This window comes from Rhinopithecus roxellana, chromosome 1 (genome assembly GCF_007565055.1).
Source record: "Rhinopithecus roxellana isolate Shanxi Qingling chromosome 1, ASM756505v1, whole genome shotgun sequence".
Classification (NCBI taxonomy): domain Eukaryota; kingdom Metazoa; phylum Chordata; class Mammalia; order Primates; family Cercopithecidae; genus Rhinopithecus; species Rhinopithecus roxellana.
Window position 1 is genome coordinate 77303846 of NC_044549.1, and position 24926 is coordinate 77328771.

Genomic DNA, 24926 nt, shown 5'->3' on the forward strand with positions numbered 1-24926 from the left:
CCCCATTTTTCAAGCCAGAAATCCAAATTTTAATGTGAAAATACTCATCTTTTAAATGTTGGCAACTAATTTTTTAAATGCTATGCCAGTCAAACAAAACACATCTGGAGGTGTGGTGTAGACAGCAAGCCATAAGTTTGCAACCTCTCTAAAACACTAAGTATGCCTTCCCAGCATTGAGCCAATAGTGTTAGGTGTGTTAAACAGCACTGAGCCCACATTGCCTTGGTTTGGCCTTCACACTTATTCCAGTGTCCCTTTCCTCAACACCTTTCTCTCTCAGCTAACGTTTATTGAGCTGTTACTATGTAGTAGAACATACTGTAAGCACTCCCTAAGTGTTAACTCATTTTTATCTTCACAACAGCCTGAAGAGGTAGATAGCAATGTTCTCTCTCATTTTAAAGACAAAAGCCTCAGAAACAGGGTGAGGTTATGCAACTTTCCCAAGGTGAGAGGGGTACTGGGATTTGAACCCAGGCAATCTGGCTCCAGAGCCTATGTTCTTACCTGCTAAGCCAGGCTTCCCTGGAAGAGATGCCAGCTCTCCATACTCTACACAGTGAAACTCCCGAGGACTTGTCTCACTCATAAGTCAACCTAGGCAAGCAACAGTTCACCATGGTGGTCAGCCAGTATTTCCCAAGTGCTCAAACCTCAGTCCTTCCAACTAAAGTCATGGTTTTAAACTGGGGGTGATTTTGCTGCCCGGGGCACATTTGGCAATGTCTATAGATGCTTCTGATTGTCACAAATGGAAGGATGTTATTGGCATCTAGTGGGTAGAGGCCAGGGATGCTGCTGAACATCACATAAAATAAATCCCTACAACAAAGAATTATCCAGCTCAAAATGCCAATAGTGCCAAGATCAAGCAACCGGAACAAAATCTAAAGAGCTTACTGCCAACTGTTGCAAGATGAAAAAAGCCACCTGCAGAATATTCCAGGTGGTTCAGTCTGTTCTTCATCTTCAACATTGTTTTATTTCTCTCCTCAAGTCACTCTTTCTTTGCTTGCCCTAGAATTTCATGGTAGTCCCATCTCACTGTGCTAAATGCCTACACTAAAAAAAAAAAAAATTGCACTACAACTCTTAGGGATTAACAGCAGCAGAGCAGATAAGAAATGAAGAAAATCAGCAATAGGCAAAAGAAAAATGAACACTAACGTACAAAATACATGCTTGAGCTTCAACCACCATATCATCTACATACCTGAAATGTATGTGTTTTTTTCTGGATACCCTAAGCCATAATCCATGCCCACATCAAACTTCAATGAACACTCTCTCTGCTAAACACACACACGCGACTGCACTGGATTTCATAAAATGATTTTAATAGAAAAGTACAAGATATGAACAAAAATAAATAATCTTTATCTCATTTCTAGCCCAGCAAATTGTACACTGCATATAAAAATGGTCTAAGATGCAATTTTCCTCCATTCCTTTTTTGCTTTTAAAATACTGAGACAGCATTTTAATTCAATCTTCTAGGTTCAAACTGATACATTTAAAAAAAATCATACCAACCTTTAATCATTCTACATCCATTTTTTAAAGTTAGCTAACAAGATGATGTTTCACTAAAATGAAATATCCAATCATCAGATTGAAGTGTAAAGTTTGTATGAACAGGGAAATTAGATCATTTTTCTAAGTTTTAATTCCTATGTTTCTGAATGCTTCTTGAATTAAAAATTCATTTCATCATCTTACTTTCAAAACAAGGCATCTCTCTTTCACCATTCCACAAAGAGAGAAAGGACTAGAAAATACTTTTAAAAAAATAAATATTTTAAAAGTATAGTTTACAGTGACAATGTAGTATTTTAGACCTGTGCCTTGGTGCCTGTTTGCATTAAATATATGCTTCAAGTTATAACTACCTTTTCTATCTCTCTATATATTGTGGGCCACTCAGTCTTTGTGGACTGATGTTGCTAATGATCTCTTGGAGTTAGCTAGTATCGGTCTCTTATTTACAGTACTTATTCTGCTATAGTATCATATTTGATAATTCTAGTGGCTTGAGTAATGTTTTGTAAAAACAAATTGAAACTTGGTATTAGCAAAATTGTATGAGAAAGAGCTAAGGTAGGCAACTAAAACTTACACAGTGCCAGTCTCAGGAGGTCAGTAGCTCACAGAACTGAACAGATAAACTGGATTAAAACTTAAAAGTCTTCTTTTTACTTGAGCCCATAATGACTATTTTGAACATGGCTCTTTTGCTGCTGCCTATATATACATTTTTTGTTAATTTTCTTGTATTGGGAAGATCTTGAATGCACTCCAGGATGAGAAGAAAAAATATGCTGACACTGCTAAATTGGGTATATGTTTTTGCAATAAAGAACACTGGTCAATATACAACTGAGGAAAAACTGAAACAGATGTGAGTCCTAGAACCACAAGAGTTTGAATTTGCCCAGAAATGCTATTTTAAACACTCTATATGTTGGTCTACTGTTTTCTCTTTTTGTGTGTGTGTGGAATAATGCATTCTTGGCATCCTTAAAAGGTTTCAATATGTTACAAGGTTATCCGGAAAGAGAAAAGCAAAGACTAATGTATCAATCTGTGCAGCACTGTCCAGATTTCCGTGTACATTTTTGAAAAGCACAAGAACTTGTATTAATTGCACTTAACACAACAAACCTTTAGTTTCCAACCAGTTTTCATTCTCTGCAGACCGGGGCTTTCTTTTTATAAAAACTGCTTTCAAAGGGCATAGAGACACCACACATGGTCCACAGTAAATTCAAATAGAGAGGTGCAATAGTTGCAGTGGTAAACACACACAAATAAAATACACTTTTTTTTGGACTAAAAATCTGGTCATGGATAAAAGCATGTGCCTTTTCGTTCTTCTCTGGGATGTTACAACAGCAACACGCTCTAAAACAATTAAGTTACATGCATAATGCTAAAAGAATGTGAGCAATCCTATAACCAGCTTTAAGCCATCTGCTTGATTTTTTTTTTTTTTTTTTTTTTTTTTTTTTTGAGGAACATATATAGGAAAAGAGAATTCCCCTTTTGTTCCATTACATATAGAAACCTTTTGAAGCTTCCAAATAGTTCGGTTGTGGTAAAATTCACCACTCTTCTATTATTTTGACATGTAGTCATCCTAAACTATCCGTCATGGTTTCTCCAAAAATCTCCACATGAATTATCTGAAGGACAATTGAAACCACTTACCAATATACAAGTAACATTTTATTTTATATTCTATCTTCCATTTGGCATAAGCCTTTCGATGTTTGTTTTTTAAACCAGTGAAATATACAAATCACGCAAGACAGAAATATGTACATTAAAAGTACAGGATAAAGGCTAGAAGATATACATAATATCTGAATGACATGTAGAATATTTTACATTAAATAGTTTCTTTTAAAAGCTAGGATTGTTAAACTCAACTCTCTTCATAAACATGAATCACTAAAAAGGAACAATCTGATTTAGCAAATAAAAAAAGTACTTCATGGTTTTTGTATAATAAAAACCAAAAAAGTGACATTTTAAACTAATTAGTGCTTTTTGCTTTCAAGATCTTTTGCTCACAATTCACTGCAACTGAGGGGATGTGAATATCATTATGCAATAAATTAAGAGCCACAGTTGGCTGAGGTGATATGAAAGCCATCCTGCCTAAGAGGGGTATGAAAGATGTATATCTTACCAAACTTTTAAAACAATGTAAGTCTGAGATAAGAACATATTTGATGGCACTGTTTGGAAAGAGGTGTCCTTATTTAAAGAAAAAAAAATAGCTATCTATATAGTGGGCTGAATTTTCCTTAGGGACTCAATTAATAAGTACTGCCATTTCTAATAGGCATGGGTTTCCATTCTGCAGAATGAACTAAGAAAAGAGAAACATTGCTGATGCTTCTGAGTTTTGAATATCTCTTAATGTCCATGTCTATAACAATAAGTAATGCCCTCTCCACAAAGTGAACAGAAATGGAGGTTGGAGACAAAGGGATGAGGCAGGAAAGAAAAAAGATATCTTCAAGCCAACATGCATTTCAGTGAGTCAGAACTCAAGCTTCCTCAGAAACAAGGTTGCTTCGTCGCGCTCAAGATATGATGACGGAAGGGCCACAGCCCAAGCTCAAGACTCAAAAAACTTTTGGAATAATCCCAACTGGACTGCAGTGAAGGACAACAATGCTCTAGACAGAGAAATAACCCCAGAGTAAACTGTAAATCTAAATCACTGGCTGCAATGAGATATATTTATATTTATATTTATATATATGTATATATATATATGTTATATACAAAAGACTTTGAGATATCAGGCACCATTAAACCACATTTCCCCCCTTATAAATGCAACTGTTCAAGTACACTGGGAACAGTTTTAGGGTACACCTGCAGTACAATAGGAGAAGCTTGAGTGGATAATCTAAACACAGGATCATAACAGTGAAACGCTGCGACACCTCTGTGAATTCCATTAGCCAAGTTATGCCATTAAAACATAGAAAACTACTGCTCCTCAAAATAAAACTTTTAGGAAACAAAAATCCCTAAGTAGTGAACTGTTTTCCAAGCAGAGCTCCTAACGTTTCATTTCCTGTCCTACAACCAAAGGGGACCCAGTGGAGCTGCCCTTTGGAAATGTGGCCAGCATCACATCAAGACATGGAGGAATCAGAGAGGGCTCAGTATGAAGAGGAAGGTGGATTTCACTGTTGTCCTCAAACAGGTTGTCTGCTCTGGTGCAGTGCTGAATGGCATGCAATTACCTTGTTACTTGGCCTGAGAACCTGTGAATGGGATTCATGTATTATTTTTATAATTATAATTTACTAACCAAGTATCCCTAAGAAAATATCAGGATATTTTCATTTATATTCAAACCAACCTCCCCAAACAAAAAAAATCTAGTGTCCAGAATCATTTGGGGATCTTTTTACAATCTGGAATCCTAATTCCCATAACAGCTTCAAATCAATATCTTGATAGGAGAGTTTTAAATTTTTTAATTTCTAGGGACTTTCCTCCCTGCTACCCAAATTTCATGAGCTATTAGAATATGACTGTCTGCAAATGGAATATTTGAGGAGAATGAAACATGTGATATACCTTTTTTCCTTGAGAATATGAGATTCTTGTCCTTACATTTTAAATTATCATTTTGAAAATGCAAAAAGCAAGCTAGCAGCCCCCCTGGGGAAGGGAAGTTTGTTTGGGTTTTTTTTTCCCCAAACCTTTTATCTTGCACCAGAGAATTTACAACTCATTTTGGTCATAGAAGCTGAATTGTGAATAGATTTCTACCACCCTCTTTGAGCTGGATCCTACCCATCCTATATGATCGCATATTTGAGAAAAAGAAAACGTATTTCTTTACCTTCTGGATGTGTACCATGTCCACACAGCTAAGTTAGGGTACGTGTTATTTCCCCTTCATTCTATACTATCAAAAGAAGTCTTGTATTACCTTTTCAAAGATCCACAAAATAAATATTTTTCTTGGTTCCCACCCCCATTATTGCCAAATAATAATTATAATATTAATAATAAACCACAGAGTTCTTAGATGGTAACAGGAAAAAAATGGTTCCGGTTGCAATTCTTGGGGAAAAATAAAAAATATTTTTAAAAACCAAAAACCAGAATCACTGTACTTTCTATAAATAAGCGGGTCCTGGGAGCGGGGCTGAGTGCTGGGCGGCGCCCACTACTTGCACACAAACTGGTCCACGATCTCCGTGCACTTCTTGCACTTGACGTAGCAGCACCAGTGGAACTTGCAGTGGCAGCGCTCCGTCTGCACGGTCTTGAACTGGTCGTAGCCGCGGCCGCAGCACATGAGCTCGCAGCCATCCATGCCCTCCGACGTCTTGTTGCACAGGCGGCCCTGCGTGCCCAGCGAGCCGGTGCTCTCGTTGCGCACGCAGTAGTCAGGGCTGGGGTCGATGTAGACCAGGTCTTGTGTGGTGGGCGAGTTGAAGCGGCTGTTGACCTGCACCAACTTGCCCCGGCTGTTGAGCCGCATGGCCGCCGCACTGTCGTACTTCTCCTTCAGGGCATCACCCACCTTGCGGAAGTCCGCCAACTGCAGCCAGCATGTCTTCAGGCTACATGAGCCAGACACCCCATGGCACTTGCAGGCCACATCAGCCAGGTTGTACACCGTCTGCAGGGAAATGGGGACAATCAGTACACACATTCATGGAGGAGCCAGATGCAGGCTGTGGGAACAAAGTTCTCCTCCACCTTCTCCATGGAGCTATGTTCCCCAGCTGAATTAAGGGCTGTATGATATTTCCTTCACCAGAAGTCTTGTGTTGCCTTCTTTAAAAATTCTTCCAAATAAATATGTTCTTAGCCACTCATTATTATATCATCATTATCAACAACCATGGTTTTTTAAATAGGAACAGGAAAAAAAAATGTTCCAGCTGCTTTTTTTCAGAGAAACAGCAACAGCAACATGTGGACACTCATCCCAGAGGTTGTTCACAATGCATTACCTGAATTCATCCCCAGTACCAGCTAGGTGAGAAGTGCTAGTATCATTCCATTTCACGGAGAAGGAAAGTGAAACCCAGAAAGATGAGCTACTCAACCAACTCCTGGGAGTAAGGGTGCCAGGATTTGAACCCAGGCAGCTGGACTCCAAGCCCATGCTTAGTGTCTTCCCCATGGATATCCAGCTGGTAAGTGCAGAATTGGGAGGAGTCCAGCCCCAGTGGGATCAAGCTTCAAATCTTAACCCACTACTACTATTACTGCTGTGCACCAGGCACTGTAAGTGTCCTTACACTCATGATCACATTTAACCATCCCAGCAACATTATGACATGGGCTGGATTGGATGACAGCACAGTGATGCTGAGTAGCCTGCACAGGTCACACAGCTAAAGTGTGGGGGGACTGGGCCTGGAACTCAGGTATCCTCAATCCTGTTTCCCACACAGTCCCTACCCCATCCACCACCCCCCTAGGCCAAGAGCACCCACGCTGGAGCCAAGCGACGTGGATTGTGTTCCTGACTCTACCCTTGAATTCAGACAACAGGCTGCACCTTTCCAGCCCTCTGTTTTCTATCTGTGAAGGCGGCAGTGATGGCACCAACCTCCAAGCACTGTTATAAGGATAAAATCAGGGGAGATGTGGAAAGTGCTTGGCACTTAGGACACAGTAAATCTGGTCTTTCTTTAGGGTGACAAGGGACACAGTAAATCTGGTCTTTCTCCAGAGTGATGAGGACATGGCATCTGGGCCCTTGCCCAGTCACCTCGGACCAACAGTAGCAGTGCCCATGGGTCTGGCCCCACAATACTGCCCAGCAGTCTGGGAGGTGGTGGTTGCCTATTTATAGACCCTGCTGCCCATAGTTCCTTGTGCCAGTGACCCTCCAGAGTCCACGTAGTGTGAATGTGCTGGAGAAGACCTGTCAGGAACCTGGAGGCTGGAGGTGTGTCAGAAGGCCTCTTCCACAGATAACAGCCACTTTCTTCCTCCAGGGATTCACAGGGGCTCTTTTAAAGGGGGCCAAAGTGTACTCTCTTGGCATAAGGAGTTTCAGGCACTCAGCTAGTCTGAGAAAGGGTTTTGCAAATGTATTTAACCTTTGCTCCACATTGAGGAAAATTTAAAAGCTAATGCCCCATGGAAATTCTAATATGATTTCCTGGCATGGTGCCCAAATTTCCATCCCCTAGCCCCACCATCCTAGAGAAAAAAACTGTCTTCTTCGTAAACTCACTCACCAAAATCCAAACTCAGCTCACTACTCCAATGATCAAATTTACCCCCAAAAAACTCTCTACTAAAAAAATGCAGAAGTGTAACATTATAGGTGCTTTTCAAACTTCCCCAAATCCTCTCTTGCCACTTGGAAATCCCTTGACCCTCTCTTCTTGGTTGCCAAGTCTCTGATGATTTCTGGACATGACAGAAGGCTAAGAAAGTCCCAAAGATGTATGAAAGTACCAAATATGGGCATACCCCTGGATAGGGGCCTTTAAGAGTCAGACATAGCTCTCTTCTGGAGGCATTTCTGATCTGAGGCACTGGGCATCTCATATATAGAGATCCCAGTGATGCATCCCTGAAGAGGGTGAAAGCAAGGTTTTATGGGCTTCCAGAGAAAATGGGGCTGATCCCAACCCCCCCCCCCCCACCACCAAATTTTCATATGGCCCTGGGTCCACCACAGAGGAGGCAACCGACACTGCAGACACCATGGCAATGAGAGGCCTGAGAAAGGAGAGGCCACACTCTGTCTGTAGCAATTATTTGACCCCTCAGGGCAGCACAGGCAAAATTCTGTAGAGTTTAGTCCTTCCCCAATACACCCAAATGTTTAACATCAAATTTGAGAAGATACGCTAGCTGGAATTATCTACATGATCTTTGACTTCTCTATGTCCTTTGCTTATAATGTTTAGTAGTTATCATCTATCAAGCACTTACTACTGGCCGACACTAAACTAAGACCTTTAATTAAACCAACTGAAACTGTTATTTTGGAGGTCAAAAAGAGTCAAGTGTTGGCAATTTCACATGGTTCAACCTACTAGATGATCTCAGTCCTCACAATAACCTCATGTGATTGTTTGCCATGGCCATTTAACAGATGTGGAAATGGGAAAACAGAGGCTCAGAAAAAGCAAAGAACAGACAATGCTGCATTTTAACCCAGATTTCTCTAATTCCCACACTGCTAGCTCTTCACCACTTAGCTGTGATGCATGAATTCAATAAAAATGTACCTAGGCTTATATTTCCATTTTTAAATTTTATCCCATGGTCATGAAGTGGTTTTCTGGGCCTCAGTTTCCCAATCTACAGTTTACTCTGTGATTATCTTCCTTCTCCCTCACCCCAAAATACAGAAGAGTGAAATTTCTGACCAGAAAGTTCCTGGCACCTACCTTGGGTTCTGTGAAAAAATAATGGCCCTGGTTTTCAGTGCTGCCAAAGTTAAGAAAAGTTTTCACCCCTTCATTTTAAAACAGCCATAAAGTGCCATGTGTTTAACCGCAGGAAAAAAAGTGTCTTTTTAACTATTGAGAAGTAGCTTTTCATATCCCCACCAGGGGAAAGAAGGGGAACCAGGAGACTCGTGAGACTGCAAAGATGGTCCTCCCTGAGCACTTCTGCTGCTCTCTTCGCTCCAGAGCCACTTTGTGATTGGCCTGATGGTCAGACCTATAAAATCCCACACTGCTAAAAATGCTGTCCTTTTCCTAGAAAAGCCCTTTTAAAAAAACCCTGCATTCATCAGGCCTGCTACCTAATGACATAAAGAGAGGCAGGGAGAAAGAAAGGAGGGAAAGGGCCTGAAAGCTGGGGTGAGGGCTTTCCCATCTGGGGACCTAGGAAGACAAAAAATCCCTGTCCCAAACTGAAAGCCAAGCACAGACATTGTCCAGGCAGGAGGCAGACAGTTATTCCCATTCTTCTTTCTGTGCTCCACTAGCCAAGGGTACCGGGGACTAACTAAAAAGGCAAGGAAAGGTATTTTTCAGACAACTGCTGGATCACCTTGGCTGGGGGCGCAAGGGAAGATTATCCCCCCAGGAGGCCCTTCTGGGATGTGCGGGGGCAACTATGGAGAGAGATGGAGGAAAGAGAGAGAGACAAATGTGGAGAAGAGAGAGACAGGGAAGGAGGAAAGGAAGGGAAGAGGGAGAAAGAAAGTGAGACGGGAACAGGACGAGGAGCAAAGAGACAGGAAAGACAGAGAAAGATAAGGAAAGACAGAAAGAGGCGGAGAGAGAGAGAGACAGGACCATATAGCGAAGGAGTGGCAGAGGAGGGGAAGGAGCGACAGGGAGGCTGGAGGGCAAGGCAAGGGGACAGAGATGCGGGGTCGGGGGCACTTACCCTGCGGCCTGCCTCGTTGTTATGCAGGTTCATGAGGATGCGAGCGCTCTCGTAGGAGCCCTTGGCGTGGATGCGCTCCCGCTCGCGGGCGTCCACGAACTCCTTGGCAAAGCGGTAGCCATAGTCGATGTTGTCGCCGCAGCCGCCCCAGAGCCAGTCCCGCGGCAGGTCCTTGGGGCGCGCGGCGCGGCTGCAGCCGCAGGTGGACAGCTCGCCCTCGCGGCACGCCCGGCTCATGGCGTTCACCACCCCCGCTGCGCTCACCGCGTATGTGAAGGCCGTCTCGCGGCTGCCTGTGGGTAAGAACAAGGGGTCACCGGCCGCCTGCCCCACACGCTGGGCCAGGTTGCTGCCGGGGGCGGAGGTAGGGGCAAGGTAGGGAATGCAGAGGAGGTAGGAGGAGGGGGACAAGGTAGAGATGGAGGGGAGGTAGGAGGTGGGGTAGGGGCGAGGAAGGGAGGGGGGAGGTAGAAGGTAGGGGAGGCTGGAGGTTGGGGGGAAGTAGGAGGTGGGGAAGCAAGAGTAGAGGGGAGGTAGAAGGGCAGGTAGGGGTTGGGGGAGGTGGGGGTAGAGGTTAGGGAGTAGGGGGGTTGGGGGGGTAGGGAGTAGGGGATCAACAAGGTAAAAGCTCAGGCTACCCCATCCTTAACACGCACCAGGCCCTGGGCCCAGCCTGAGGGGAAGCCGAGCAAGATCCCCCAAAACACACAGAAGCAACAATTAGCAAAGGAGTAGCAGATCCCCGGTGTCTCTGTTCAGCCATTTCAGAGCTGAAGGCCGGATTCTAAGCAGTGCTGGATTGACTTTCTCTGTAACTCTTTTGAAAATAGTCAAAACTTGATGTTTCCAAAAATGCACGTGAAAAAAGTCATTGAAGGAACACTCAGAATACGGGTAGACTTCCTTACACTTATTTTAATGTTCAGTATTATTTTCATTTTAGTTACATATAGGGCAGGATTACAGAATTTGCTAGGCCTTGAGTCTAAGGCAGACACTGCCAGTGGCCACACTAGTTTCTGCCACACTCGTTTTGGCCTTGTGTCCCCTCCTCATCTGGCAGTTGTAACCTCTCCTCCTCCTTCCTTCATGCAGCAGAAAGTATTTCTCAAGACAAGGCTCTTTACTTTCCCAGAGGACAATTCTAAATCAGCTCATAGAGAGTTATAAACTGAAGTTTCCTCTTCTTAAATCCCAGGCTGATTGACCTTACACTTCTCGTTCAAGAATGAGTGTCTGCTTTTAAAACAGCCTGTTGTTCTTTAATGCCACTTCTGCAAATACCCCCTGCCCACTCCCCCACTGCCTTTGCCTCAAAGTATTAGAATGACAGCAAGAAGGAAAAAAGCACAACCTATGGGGAAAAGAGGGAGGGAGGTTATCTTCTTCCTCAAAACTTGTAAGGAATATCTGCATATAATAGTTACAGGGACCCTATTTGTAAGGAAAAAACTGGAGGCTATCATAGACTACCTTAAACTTCACTTGTACATAGAGACATTTCTGCATGTAACAAGAGCCAGTTAATAAAAATACTGTAATCTGGGAGAGAAAGAGTTATCTATCATCCAGCCAGCTGAAGCATGGGGTAGGGGTGGGACTGGGGGGCAGGCTCACTTCCCTCAATTGCAAAATAAGGGTACTTAAATAGATGCAAGGAAAGGGACCTCTTCTGGTGCTGAAATTCATGTACCCCAATCAGTTTCTCCTATACTTACTTTGAGAGCTTGCTAACAATCTTTTTTCTGAGGGGGAAGTGGGGAACACAAGAAAAGCTGACAATAGGACTCAGTCTCAATGAGAAAGGTTATTCTGCAGGAGGACAGTGATGCCAGTTCAAGCATCCAGCAGGCCACCTCATTCTTGGTCTTTGGCTCCACGCCAGGCACAGCCATTTGTGAATGGTGATGGTTCTGATTGACCATATATCCTCCCCCTCCCATATTTTCAAAATGAATGACTTGAAGGTATGTGCTGGTGGTTGGCAGGAGGATCTAGAAAGTTCCTGTGATGCGTTACATCTATCTAGCAGGATTAGAGAGGCAGAGCACATCAGGGGAATGGAAAAGAATGAGGACAATATATAGCTTCTAAGGAGTAATTTGATAGTACAGAAAATGCCGTGGCCCTGGATGGGGGATTTATAGAACAAAGAGGTAGTAGCTAGAGGAAGAGGAGATGAAATGATCCTCTGGGGATAGAGGAAAAGAAGACACTGTCCTTTGAGTATACAGAGCATAAGAAGGCTTTATACAAAACACAAACAATGCTGCTTTTTTCATAAGTCTATTTTGAGCATTTCCTTTTATGCCCCAGAATACAAACCTGGGAGATCCCTCTAAGCTAATTGGAGACTTCAGGGTAAGCGTCAGCTTGAAAAGTATTCTTTGGCTAATTGCCAGAGGACACAGTCATCCTGGTTGGAATACTGCTGATTCAGTTAGGTTTCCCTTCCTGCGAAACCCACATCTACACTCCTTACAAGTGGTGCCTTCCTTACATATCTTTTCACAGCATGGAAACAAAGAAGAGACAGATGGGGACAAAAGCTGGAAGGAAAGGGTAGCATGATGAAAAATGAGAAAGTTTCCAAAATGAAGAGTGGGCCCTTCATGAAGTAATTGTGCATGGTGCCTCCAAGGCAACTGGCATCTCAGAAAAATGAGTTGAAGAGGGGGTCAGAGGTGGCGGCCTGAGTTTCTCAGACACTGGCCCCATCACAAGGTCAGATTCTCACAAAGAAGAATTACTCTCAATGTCCTTGGTATACTGAGGGCTTTGGGGTGGGCACACACACACACACACACACACACACACACACACACACCCCTTTTAGCATCAAAGGTGTTTTAAATTTTCCCTCAGCTCATTCTCTTCAAATATTCTCTTAAGTGGAAAAGTGAAAGCAAAGAAATTTTCCAACTATTGGAACTGGGTCCATGTTCCTCTTTCATAAAAATCTATTGTTTTCTCTTCTCTCCTCTCTCTTTTTTAATTAAGTAAAAAACAGAAGGCCCCATTGGTGTCCTACCACAAGCCACCCAGCAGCAGCTTTCTGCTCTGAGACGCTAGGCACTTGGGGGACCTTTGGCAGGGGAGGATGCCATAGGCACTCTCATCTTCCCAGGACATCAGCTGACTTGATGATAGTTATCTAGGAGGGCTGACTCGGAGGCTGTGGGGAGGTACCCCTCCCATCCACTTCCCATGGACCCAGACAGTAGTACTGTGCAGCTGAAGACCAGAGAGCATACTTTCCAGGGACAATTAAATATAGGCTTTTGTACCAAGGGTTCTGCTTGTTCCCTGAGGAAGCAGGCTCTTTGAATCTTGGACCGCATTTAAAATAAATCTCCAGCAGAACTCAAATTCACTTAGCAAATGATAGCTTATTCTGAACATTTTGGCCCAAAACAGGCTACGTATGAAAACGAGAGGAGGATCTTACATCAAAGCTGTGTTCAAGTGACTACACAGATAAACAGTTCCGATTGCTGTTTTCCTTCTTGGTTACCATCAGAGGTGTATGATTTTTGCTAACTCATATACATGTGAAAAAGTAGTCCCATAGTTTGAGAGGAAGGCAGTTTAGGAGGAACATATAAGAAGGGGGAAAAGTTGACAACTTACCATCCTCACAGAATTTTTCAAAAGTATTTAAGTTCACTTACGATATCAGCACACAGGAGAAAAAATCTACCACACTCCCAGTTAACTACATAAGACAGCCCACAAGCAGGGAAAACTCCTGTGTTCCTGAAGCTTAGCTCTTACATTCAGATCCCAGTATATGCATTAGCACATTTTAATCATTAACAGAAAGGACCAAGCCCCATGAAACTTTGCAGGCTGAGGCTACAGGCCATTCTCCCATTCAATCAGGGCAACAGCTTCCAGTCTTGTATTATTTTAGTTTATAAAACCGCTTGGCTCAAACATCACCTGACAACTCTTTTTTGTTCTCAATGAATGTAATTTTCAGGGGTTTTTTTTTTTAAATAAAAAAAGCATTTTATCCATCTGTGATGGATATTAAGCCAACTTTTTCTCTTCAGTCAGTATAAACAGTTAATTGCCTTGATAAATTGCTTCTTACTTTGGGAGTCACTGCAGTCATATTAATTATAAGGGCTTTTTTGCATAAAAGTAGAGAAACCTAAAATATTCACACTAGAAAACACACATTGTACCACATCTGTCAAATAGCATCCTATACTATTTACACAAAAGCAGAGGCAAACAAACAGATTTTTCAAAATCTTTGCCTTTAGCCCATTTGAAATGCTGTTTCTTTGAATGGGGAAGTAAGATGTTCAACAACGTATTTAAAATTAAGAATCGGACTGTGAGCAATACTCTTAATTTTTTTTTTTGAAAGTTCCTAGATTGACATCCCAAGCATATGCTTTTATTATATCAGTTGCTGAAATCACAAACATAAATTGGATCACTTTTAATTAAAATTCTTTCTGGGACTAAAAATAAAGCTTTTAACTTCTATATCTTTATAGCCTCAGGAAATAGTTCTATTAGGAAAATTAAAACTTTTTTCACTTTCAATATATCCAGGATTCTAAAAGATGGCAATTTTTAGTTTGATGCTCTGGCCGTTTGACTTGTGGCTTAAAAAACTAACAGGCAAGAGAGTTTCAACATTTAAAAGCATATAAATGACTTGCTTTCCCCCACCTACTTTTAAGAAACCAAAATAAGTGTTCTGCTTCTATTTTAAACAAAATGCTTTATAGAAAAATTAAGTGTTTGTAAAAATGAAGGTGTCTGTGATACTTGCCTCCTGATATGATTAAAATCCAAAACTTATCATCAGGTGTAGGGACAGGAATTAACATCATTTGCTATAATGACAAAAATGCCCAAGCCACAACCCGAGCTGGAAGGCATCCTTCTTCATGCTTTCTATCAAGCATGAAGTAAACGCTAAGGATTTCTTCTAGAAAAAAAAAAAAGTTAATGTTTTAAAAAAATATTTTAAATGTTTTCCTACCTATCTGCATCACCCTGCCAAAAACAGAGGTGTTATCCACAGTGCTGCAGTTCCACCTTCGATGTCGGAATTGATACTGGCACTCTTTGATGCCTGTCTTCGCGCCTTCTCCGATGTACTGCATGTGGTCCTGATACAAGTGGCACAGTTTCTTCTGTCCTTGAGAAAGTCCTGCCAGTTGGCTGCAGAGAGGCTGTGCTCCTATGATATATACTTCTGACATCTGAACAGGGTTATTCATACCTAGCGACCTGCAAGTGGGGGGAGATGTGCATTCAAGATTTACGTGAAATCTCGAGGTGGGCCCCCTGAAAGCATGTCAGCAATACATAGTTTTAAGCACACAGATGCTTTTTTCTCTCCTGCTTGTCCTCATGACAAAGTATGAGAAGGACTTCATAAAACTCCTCTGTTTAAACTGCACTCAGAAAACGGAGGTATTGTGCAGTTCCCATCCTGCCATCTGGCTCCTCAGTTAGTATTTTCACTCCCTTCCTAGCCCCTGTCACCATATACCTGAACCAGTATTTCCAAAATCCACTCAGAAAAGGGGGAAACAGCAGTTTGAGGGATAGGCCTCTGACATTAGAGAAAGTGACCCACTTTGCCCCACAAATTGGACCAATCTGCCTTAAAAACTTATGAATGCTGAAAGTAGACACAATTAGATACAGGTAGGAGATAGCCGTTCCTTTTGACTGATGGAAGAACAGAGGGACAAGTATACAGACTGGAGAAAATTCACCACGTTTCTGGACATTTTAAAAGGGCTCCTTATGTGATTGTGAGGGACCCAAGACAGGGTACCCAGTGAACAGAAGTCATGTTTGACAGTCAGAAAAATGCTATTCATTTATAGGGAAAAAAAAATATCCAGAACACCGTCAAAAACAATCCTCTGGATATATTACAGTCTATCTACAAGGTCCCTACCCAGTAAGAAACCCCCACTTGGGGACATTTGACTACTTCAAGTTAACCTCCTTTTGATCACATTACAGCCCCAATATTTTTGCACTTGGAGTTTAGCTGTCCTCCTAGAACTCTGCCTACTTCAAACTCTGTAGGTTAATAATAATCTCGAGTGACAGAAAATAAAAGTTGAAACTCACTTTTACTACCTAGAGGTGGCAAAAAGTAAATTTTATAGATAGGCTTACAATTATTAGCAAAGTGAATTTCTGTTCTTTTTTATTGCATGATGTACTGCAAGCACACATCTGAACAAGGGCTTCATAGAAAAAGGCCTAGATTTATAGTTTCCCATTCCCTAGGAGCTGAAGATAAGCTTTACAATATTAACAAGTTAAAAGAAAATTCTGATTTAAAACTACATATAAGTAAAATATATACATATGTCTTGGATAAATACACCCACACTCACTATCCAGCTTTAAATATCCCCGCATCATACAAACAAATCTTAAAAAAAAAAATTAAAAGAAAGAAAGAAAGAAAAGAAAAAGAAGAGAAAGAACACGCACATAGAATGAACTTACCACCAAGAATTGGCTTCTATTACAACCTGGGCGAAGGAGAAAAATATGGCCAAAGCCATTAGGAAGAACTTGGAAGACACTGCACTTCCAGCCATCCCCAAAGCAACTCCTGGGCTTAATATTCCAATGGACTTCTGGAGAGGGAAGAAAGGAGCAGATGTTTATTGCCTCTCAGATAATTTTCAAGCATACAAGTTTAAACAACGGAAGTATCCGGGGTCTCTTAAGTTTACTGTTGATTGACTGCGCTTCTCCTCCGTGAGTTTTTTGATGGCAAGATATAGGCAGTTTCTTTTTCCAAATTAATCCACCCACGCAACCTCACCAGGAAATCTGATTTCGCTGGGATCCTGTGTGCGGGGCACGCCAGCGATTACAAACATGTCTCAATTCTGTTGAGTCAAAGCCCTGGTGCCAGGCGCTGCCTCCTTCCTGCTCGCTCGAGTCCCGCACCCCCTGGCTCCCCTCTAGTTGGTGCTGTACTCAGTCCCTCCCGGGTAATTCACTCGGGAACCCACCGCGGCCACCCTCCGTTCTCTCCCCAACCTGGGCCGAGCAACAAGTGGAGCCAGAATTAATTCCATGGGCGAGAGGAGCACAGAGGCGAGTGGAGCGCGCTGCCGCCAGCGGCTGCGAAGGAGGCGGGGTGGCCAGCGCAGGGAGGGGGGTGTGTGTGTGGAGGATGGGGGCAGGACGCGGGAGAGAAGGGCAGGGGGTGGGGGGCGAGGCCCCGGGGACCAGCGCGCGAGAGTGCCCAGCTGGGAAATGCAACTCCGAATTAACATCGTATGTTTCATAATCAGTTTACGAGCCGATTTGGGGAAAGCCACTTCCAGATGGGGAAGAGCAACCCGGATTTCCTTCAGGACGCTCTTCAGCCAGATTGGGGAGGAGAGAAGGAGATAGGGGCCCTAGGGGATAATGGAGAGAGAGGTCTGGTCTCCCAACCAAGGAAACCGGAAAGGAGTGCCACCCTCACTCGCGTCGCCTGTGGCCTCTTCCACGGACTGAGAGAAGGGATGGAACCCTAGAGGAAAGAAGGGACTCTGGGTCTCGCTGCCCGGAGAGAAGATTCCTTCCCTGCCCTCCCCACAGCTTTCTCCCAAATTCTGATTTTTCACTCTCCCTCCCACCCCACACCTGGCAGCTACCAGGGAGGGAGGAGATGGGAGGTCCAGAGGGACTCCAGTTTCCCTTGGTCCTGATCTGGGGTTGTGGGTCACTTTGCCATCGCAGCACTGCGAGGCTGGCGTTGGAACTCTGCCACCCTGCCTCCAGTCTAGCCTCTCCAGGTCAGTCCCGAAAGGCGGGGGTGCGGGGCGAGGCCAGGGCCCTTGCGGATGAGTCCAGACGGGGCCAGAGGCGCTGGCTCCCGAGCCGCAGCTGGACGCATCGATTCCAGGGCAAAGAAGCCCCCAGCGGCTAAGGTTCCCTTCCTGAAGAATTTCAGGGGTAGGAATTGGCCTTGGAAGCTTCCGCTGCCGTTCCTCCCCACTGGTGACTTCTCCACCTGTAGGCGGCGGAGCAAGTCGGTGGCGGGTGCCGGTGGGAGGAGCGGGTTTTAAAAACCTCCTTTCACATCTCTGATAAGTGTAACCCTACCACGCTGCATCGCCCATAGCCCCTTAAGGAGCCCCTTCCACGGAAAAGAAAAGAAAGATGAGCCTCTTTAAGGCGGTGGAAGAGCCTGGCTTGGAACCTGTGCCATAAAAGGGACAGACGGGACTAGGCAGCCCTGATAAAGCTATGGGGCTCAGGAGCGTGCCAAGGCTTTTCTCCATGAGCCGCCCCATTGGCCCGGACGCTTCGAGGCTTCTCAGAGAGGAAATGCTTATGTGGTCCCCAGCGCCTGCTAAGCAGAGCTCCGCACTCAAGGCCCAGTTGTCCCCAAAACGCTGCAAAGCTTGGCGTGGGGGGGGGGGGGGGGGCGCATCCCGGAGAATGGAAATCTGGGATTTCCCCAGCTAGGAGAGAGAAAGCTCCGGCTATCTCCCCACCCCCGCCCTAAGTGTCAAGTTTCCTCCAGGGGAGGGGGTGGGATGCAAAGTCTGATTCACGCGCAGCCCAGGCTGCAAAGTCAACTCTCCTGCAAAGTCAACTCTCCCCAAGGGCAGCCGATGCCGCGCGCGCACACATTCATACAAACTCACACTCGGGCACATTTACACACTCACACGTGTGCACAGACACACACGCTGCGACATGCTTCCAAGTCAGCGGCCCAGATGGCTGCCGGCCGCTGGCACTTTCCGACTTCACGGCGGGCGGGGCGCGTGGGGCGGGGCTCAAGCAGCGGAGAAATTGATAACAGATTCGGCGGATTACAGCGGATCTCTTTGTTATAGCCGAAGCCACACAAACCGAACCCACTCCCAGCCCGACGTCCCCGGGGAGAGTTCACCAGTTCCCAGAGCCCAGGCCAACTGTGAGCGGGCCCATCCGGTCTCCAAGACTTGGGTCTCCCTGGCTCCAGGGTAGAGTTAGGCAGAGGATGTCCCAAAGGGGGATCGGAAAGGAGAGCCTCACGAGTCGCGTCTCCACTTAACCCCGCCGCTTGCCCGGAAACACCTTGGCCCTCTTCCCGCTTCAATCCCGGTGCAACCCAGAAAAGGCCCCACAAGTTTGAGATACTCAAGGAACTCACAGCGAACTCACACATACATCGGCTCTGTAGGATAAAACATCCGCGCCTGTTTACCAAGAGATCTGATCCGAAAAGACAGTATGAAATGAGACCTCTGGGGAGACTGTCAACCCCAGGGGTAAAACAAAAATTCTGATCAGAAGCTGAGTTTCCCAAAGAAGGGGCTAAATGTTTCCAACAATTTCAGGGCCCAGGGAAGATGACTGTAAGGACAATGAGAATCTTCCTCGCGTGCCACGGGGAGGAGGGCTGGGGGCGTTTGAGGAGCTCAGCGCACCAGAGGAGTGAGGTGGAGGAGGGTGTTCCCGCGCCCCCGTCTTCAATCCAGAGCAGTTCAACGACGTGGCTCCCTTTCTATTTATCCCTGAAAGCCTTCGCGTCGGATTAAAGGTGTTCCTGATCCTTCTTTACCAACCGCGGTGCGGGCCAGGGGTGATGAGGGATGAGGGAGAGGAAACCTCAGTAGCAAAATTGTTCAGAGGACGCTCGGAGGGCGCGGGGAGCAGCCGAATCCACACCTAAAGTCTCGCAACACCCAAGTCCTCCGCATGCAGACCCTTAAGGGAAAAGATTAAAAGGCCAGGCCAAGATCCTCTCCCTTCGGCCCCGGGGCGCTGCCACACTCAATCTAGGCATCCCCTTCTGCTAGACTCTCTACGTTTAGGGCCCAAGTTTCTGGGAGTGCAAACGATGAGGAACGCCAACTAGGCGGAATAAGCCCGTTTGACACAGGCTCAAGGCATCGAAGGGGAGGATAGGAAACTCCAAAAAGAATCTCCACTCTTGGTGGAGAAAGAAAGCTGTTTTGCCCACTCCGATCTCTCCCTAAAGCAAGGAGAGAGATGGAGAAACTAGCAGGAAAGCACTCAGTTGCAGCCAAAAACTTGGGACGTCCTGCCCTGGAGAATGCGGGCAGCGGCGCGAGGAGCTGAAGAATGGGCCGGCCCAGGCGGGTAGGAGGTCCGCTTTAGGGGAGCAGACAAAGGAGCCACTACTGCCCATGCCTCGCCCCATGCCTGGGCGCAAGGGTTGTGTCCACAGCAATATGTGTGTTGGCGGGCGCGGAGCGGGGTGGGGGAGGAGGGAATTGCCAGACAGAGAAGGCGGAGGTTACACCTTGAGCCAGAATCAGTGTGACAAAAGAAAGCCACCCAGGCCTCAGCATTGAAGGCAGGTTCCGGGTTCGGGTACTGTGAGTCCCCAGGGGAAAAACAATCTGGCCTGATTCTCCTGTTTCCTGCGCCCTAGTCCATCCCTTAGACTGGGCTTTCCAACCCCAGGATACACACACACACCACTCACACCTTCTCACACAGGATGTCTAACCCTCTCCGCAGAGGATCAACTTTGTCCAGAGGTGGAGCAGAGTCCTTGGACACAGAAAGAAAGTGAAATGATAGTCGAACCCCTACTCTTTAAAGGTAGTTTCGCTCCCCCTTTTTAATAGACGATGGAAGTGGGGTGAAAAGCGGGAAAGCAACACTTGTTCTCGACCACAGAGAGTTGGGAGGCAGCTGAGGCCAGACCCGAGGCCTCCTAGGGCGACACTCTCCTTCCCAAGCCCAGAAGAAAAGGTACCAAGCCTGTGTCCAGTTGGCCGAGTCCCATTTGCTGGGCCGGACCTGTGGCCCCTTCCGTATTGCAGTGACCGGCGGTGCAGCGAAACTGGTCCTTTGGGGGCCTCCGAGGGCCCCTGCTGGGAGAGTGTGGTCTGGTGATCGGGAGGGATGAAGAGAGCAGGGGTGGGAGGTAGAGGGGAGCAGCTGCCCGCCCGCCCCAAGGAACCGAGGCTCAGAGGCGTCCTACCTCAAGGCGGCCAACAGGGGGCAGCCGGCACCGCACCGCAGGGAAGAAAAGACCGCGGGGATGGCTCCGAGTTCTGCGCGCATAGTGCTAACCCCTTGAGCACCGGAGCGCACTGGGGAGGGGAGGAGAAGACAGGGGATTCTTGGCCCGGGCCTCCTGGGGAGGGTCTTCCGCTGAGAGGGTCGGGGGGTGGAGGAGACGAAGGCTAGTACGTCCTGGACCCGAGAACAACTGATCCTTTACTCCCCTACACACACACACACACACACACACACACACACACACACACACACACACACATTTGTCGGCCTGCGGTTTGCTGCGCACCCTCCGCATTGCCCCCTGGAAACTCCACTGGCAGACTCTGTCTAGAAACTAAATCTGACTAGTTCGGCAGTGAATGTGCGAATGTTGGCTGGGGGGAGGGCAGGGGCTGAGGAGGTGCGACCTCACGGCAAGGCCCAAGTTACTTCCTAACAGCGAGTTGCCTATTTAAAGAAAGAAGAGAGAAAAGACAGGCGAGAGAGAAGGGGCCTCGATACCAGCCAGGGATTAGAAAGTAAAACAGGGCTGTGGGGTCTCCAGATTTGTTTTTTTGTTGTTGTTGTTGTTGTTTTTTACTTTTTGGGGGGAAGGGGGGTTGTTTTCTTCTAGGAAACATCTTAATTTCAATTCTAACCTATTTTCTAAGAAACTGAAAATGGGAAAGACCAGAAGAATGGAAATAGGAATCGAAGCTTGGAGGGCAGATAAGAAAAATTGTTTAGAAAATAACAACTTATGTTGCAGGAAGAAACGTTAACTTTTCGTAAAAGTGAACTCTCAGTGACCCTCGGAGTGTGTGACTCGGCTTTAACATACAACTGACAATTAAAACAAACAAGAGTTCACAAACTGGCCCCCGCCTGCTCTCCCAACGCGGAGGCCCAAGTGTTTTCTAAAGGACAAGGCGGACTCCGCTCAGGGGGCCGGGGAGCGCTCTCCCGGAGTACGGGATTACAGCCACACCACCACAACTCCCCGCCCCCACCACTGCTGCAAAGTGCCTGAGCTCACCCAGTGGCGGCTAATAATGCTAATAACGCGACCCCTCTCCCCGCGCCGGGGTGCGCGCTGGCCCCCCGCCAGGCACTCTTAAAGGCAAAGGGGCCTGAAGCGCTCGAGTTACCCGGCCAAGGCAAGCCTACAATCTGGCCTCCGTCGGTGCGGTGGTGTGTGAGGAAGGTGTACGCCGCTCTGGGGTAGTTGGCCCCTAGTTCCTCTGCGGGTTCTCTCAACCAAGGAGTCCCTTTCCCCATCCAGAGCCCCGGCCACACACCCTCCCGGTGCCCGCGCAGTGGGCACTTGGTAAATATTTGTTGAATTGAATCATTATCCTGTTACTGAAATATACATAGTAAATTACACTCGATGTTCTCAGAGCAAAAGGAAAGTCGTCAGTGAACCACACTCGGTTTTTCTACTATCGCTCTTCCCCAGTTTTTCTCCAAAGACGAAAAGGTTTGCAGAACGGGTGGTGCGCTGAGAAGTGATCTCCTGGGACACTGAGGCAGTGCGCCTGGCGTGGGTGGCGAAGGGGTAGGGGTTCCGGCCAGTGACGCTGGAGTTCCAGCTTCTCCAGGCGGTTGGGGAAATGGAGGGATAGGAAGAGGCGAAGGGAACTCAGTTAACTTCCAACAGCGGGTGGGGGGAAGTAAAGAAAAAAGGTGGCGAGAGTCGGCGGCGCACTGAACACCTACCTTCATGGCGAGGGGGAGGGGGCGCGGGGAGGAAGTCGCCACCCGAGCGAGGGCAGCCGAGGAATCCGAGCGGAGCGACCGGGTTAAGCCTGGGGGGACGGTCAGGAGCAGGGCTGCGGAGTCCTCCGGGGCGCGTCGGGCGGGCGCAGTGAACCCGAGCTGAAGCGGGCACTGGCGCCCGGGCCTGGACTCCCGAGTTGGGGCAGAGCTGGGATGCGCCCAGGAACTGAGGGCGCGCGGACGCGCGCGAGCCGGCAGCAAGGGCAGGGCCTGGTCGGGGCGCAACTAGGGAGCCGCGGGTCCGGCGAGGGCGCGCAGGCAACTGTTCCACGGAGAGGCGCTCCGTTTCCAACGTCCATCAGCGACGGCGGTAATTAGGGCTTTCCAACCCCAAATGTGGGCGTGATTGTGCAAAAGACCTTACGACAAATAATAATAAAAAGAAATTCTTCACAAGAGGGTGAAAAAAAATGTCCCACTACTCAACTTTGGCCCGGGGCGGGGAAAGGGGGGGCGATCTGTGCGCCCAGGTGCCCCCAGTTCATTCACACCACGGATTCTGCAAACTCTTGGCGGCTCACGCCTCCTGATCTCCAGCTCCTCCTCTCCGGGTCTGTAGCCGAAACGTCTGCTTCCAGACGCTGATCCTGCAGCCGCGAGTTAGTGTGGACGTCTCTGTACATACACAGACACACACCCCAACACACACACCCCCACTGCAGCTTTGGGGCCACAGAACAATCAGGCGCGCATGGCTTTTTCTCCGGGAGATGCCGCTGAAAACGCACAAGTCGCCATCAGAGCTGCAAGAGTCAGCGCCAAATTGTGTCCTTTCATTTTAGGGTTCGGCAAAAACGGGGAGCAAAATAGATGAAAGTTGCCCCGAAACTTATTGCTGTGCGGTGAGCTGGGGGGAGGGGGTGCGATGGGCGACTAACCCAGGGGAGACGCGGGCTCCCCCCACCCGTATCCCGTTCTTTCTCTCTTCGGGTTAATCTCTCTTTTCCCCGTTTTTCCAGGGCGAAGGGCGAAGAGGAGCGAGTGCACCGCGGGCGCGAGGCTGGGGAGGGGCGAGAGCTCGGAGCTCCGCGGCGGCGACTCAGCTCCGGCGGTCCATGGCCGGCGAGGCTGCCCACCTCCTCGTTTGGCGCCCGGGTCCGAGGGGCGGGAGAGCGGGCCGGCGGGAGGCGGGCGGTCCCGGACACAACGGCGGCGGCGGAAGGGCTCGCTGGGCAGCTGCCGCACGGACCCCGGCTCTAGGCGGCGAAGGCGGCTCCGTGGAGCTCGCAGCAGATTTCCACGCGATCCTGTGCCCCGCAGACAGACTGACCGACCTCGGGGACGCGTCCCCCCCTCCCACCCCCCGGCCCTTCTGGCCAACTGCCTTACTCTCTCCCTCCCTCTCTCCAGACTCCTCTTTCCCCTGGTGTTCTCAGAAGGAAGAAAAAAAAAAAAAAAAAAAGAAAGAAAGAAAGAAAGAAAGAAAAAAGTTCTTCAAAGTTTCAGAACTAGGGGCGGCTGGAAAGAGAGAAGGAGGGGGGGGACGAAAGAAAAAAAACTCAACTTCTCCTATGCGCATGCGTGGTGAGGCCGGCCTATGACAAACTCTGCAGGATTTTAAAGCCGTACTACGGGCTGGGGTGCCGGGAGGCGGGGTACACCCCCCTTGTCTCCCCGTCTCTAGGTTCCCCATCCCCCGCGGCATCTGCTGAAAGAGAGAGGTCCACTCTGCAGCCGCTGCCTGCCTGCCGCCTGGTTGTCTGCGCTCCCCCCAGAGCCACCGACCGGCTGGAGGCTGAACCCCAACTTCCCCGGCTGGGACCCCTTGGCTCGCTCGCGTATCCCAGACTGCTCCCACTGGGACTCCACGGAGACTGCTGCCTTGACATGGAACCTCATGGGGGACCTCCTTATTCTTACCTCTGGGAGAGGATACTTAAGCCCTGGGGCTGACGGATAGGGTTAGGCGCCCACCTCCTGCAACGTCGCCAGAGTAGTAGGGACTTGGGTACTGGGATGCATGATTGCTCATATGGCTCTGGCCCAGAGCATCCAGGCGCGATGCGTGGGCCCTGCCACGGAGATCTTGGCCGGTGCCCTCAGGTGAGGCGATTGCGGAGTTTGGCAAAACCGGGTTCCGGGCACCGGAATTTCTAGACGCTTCTAGGTGCCCGTGGTTTTGGGGACTCCGGAGGGGCAGGGTTGGTGGATTTGTGTCCGCTACCTCCAGTACGACGCGGGCCCCACCCCACAAACAGTGCCTCACACTGGAGCGTAAGTTACTTTCTGCCGTCCGCATCCTCCAGCTGTCAAAGGTGAAGACACACACACACACGATTCTATTTTCTCCGCTCATTGGCATGCAC

General features: G+C 47.4%; 1 protein-coding gene across 1 annotated transcript; it reads right to left on the reverse strand.

Moving 5' to 3' along the window:
- Positions 1–1319: 1319 nt before the first annotated feature.
- On the reverse strand, positions 1320–23382 carry WNT5A (Wnt family member 5A). The gene is made up of 5 exons (XM_010381336.2): positions 22561–23382; positions 16372–16505; positions 14873–15123; positions 9868–10160; positions 1320–6166 (listed from the first exon to the last, which is right to left on the reverse strand). Exons 1-5 carry the CDS (start codon positions 22564–22566, stop codon positions 5708–5710), a joined length of 1143 nt encoding a protein of 380 aa, XP_010379638.1. The 5' UTR covers positions 22567–23382; the 3' UTR covers positions 1320–5707.
- Between the last annotated feature and the right edge of the window lie 1544 nt (positions 23383–24926).

Bases quoted from the DNA above. Each gene is read 5' to 3' on its own strand.
- WNT5A (XM_010381336.2), bottom strand. The intron at 15,124-16,371 runs GTAAGTTCATTC...CCCCACTTGCAG, and splicing joins ATAGAAGCCAATTCTTGGTG to GTCGCTAGGTATGAATAACC. The intron at 10,161-14,872 runs GTAGGAAAACAT...TCTTACCCACAG, and splicing joins TGGCAGGGTGATGCAGATAG to GCAGCCGCGAGACGGCCTTC.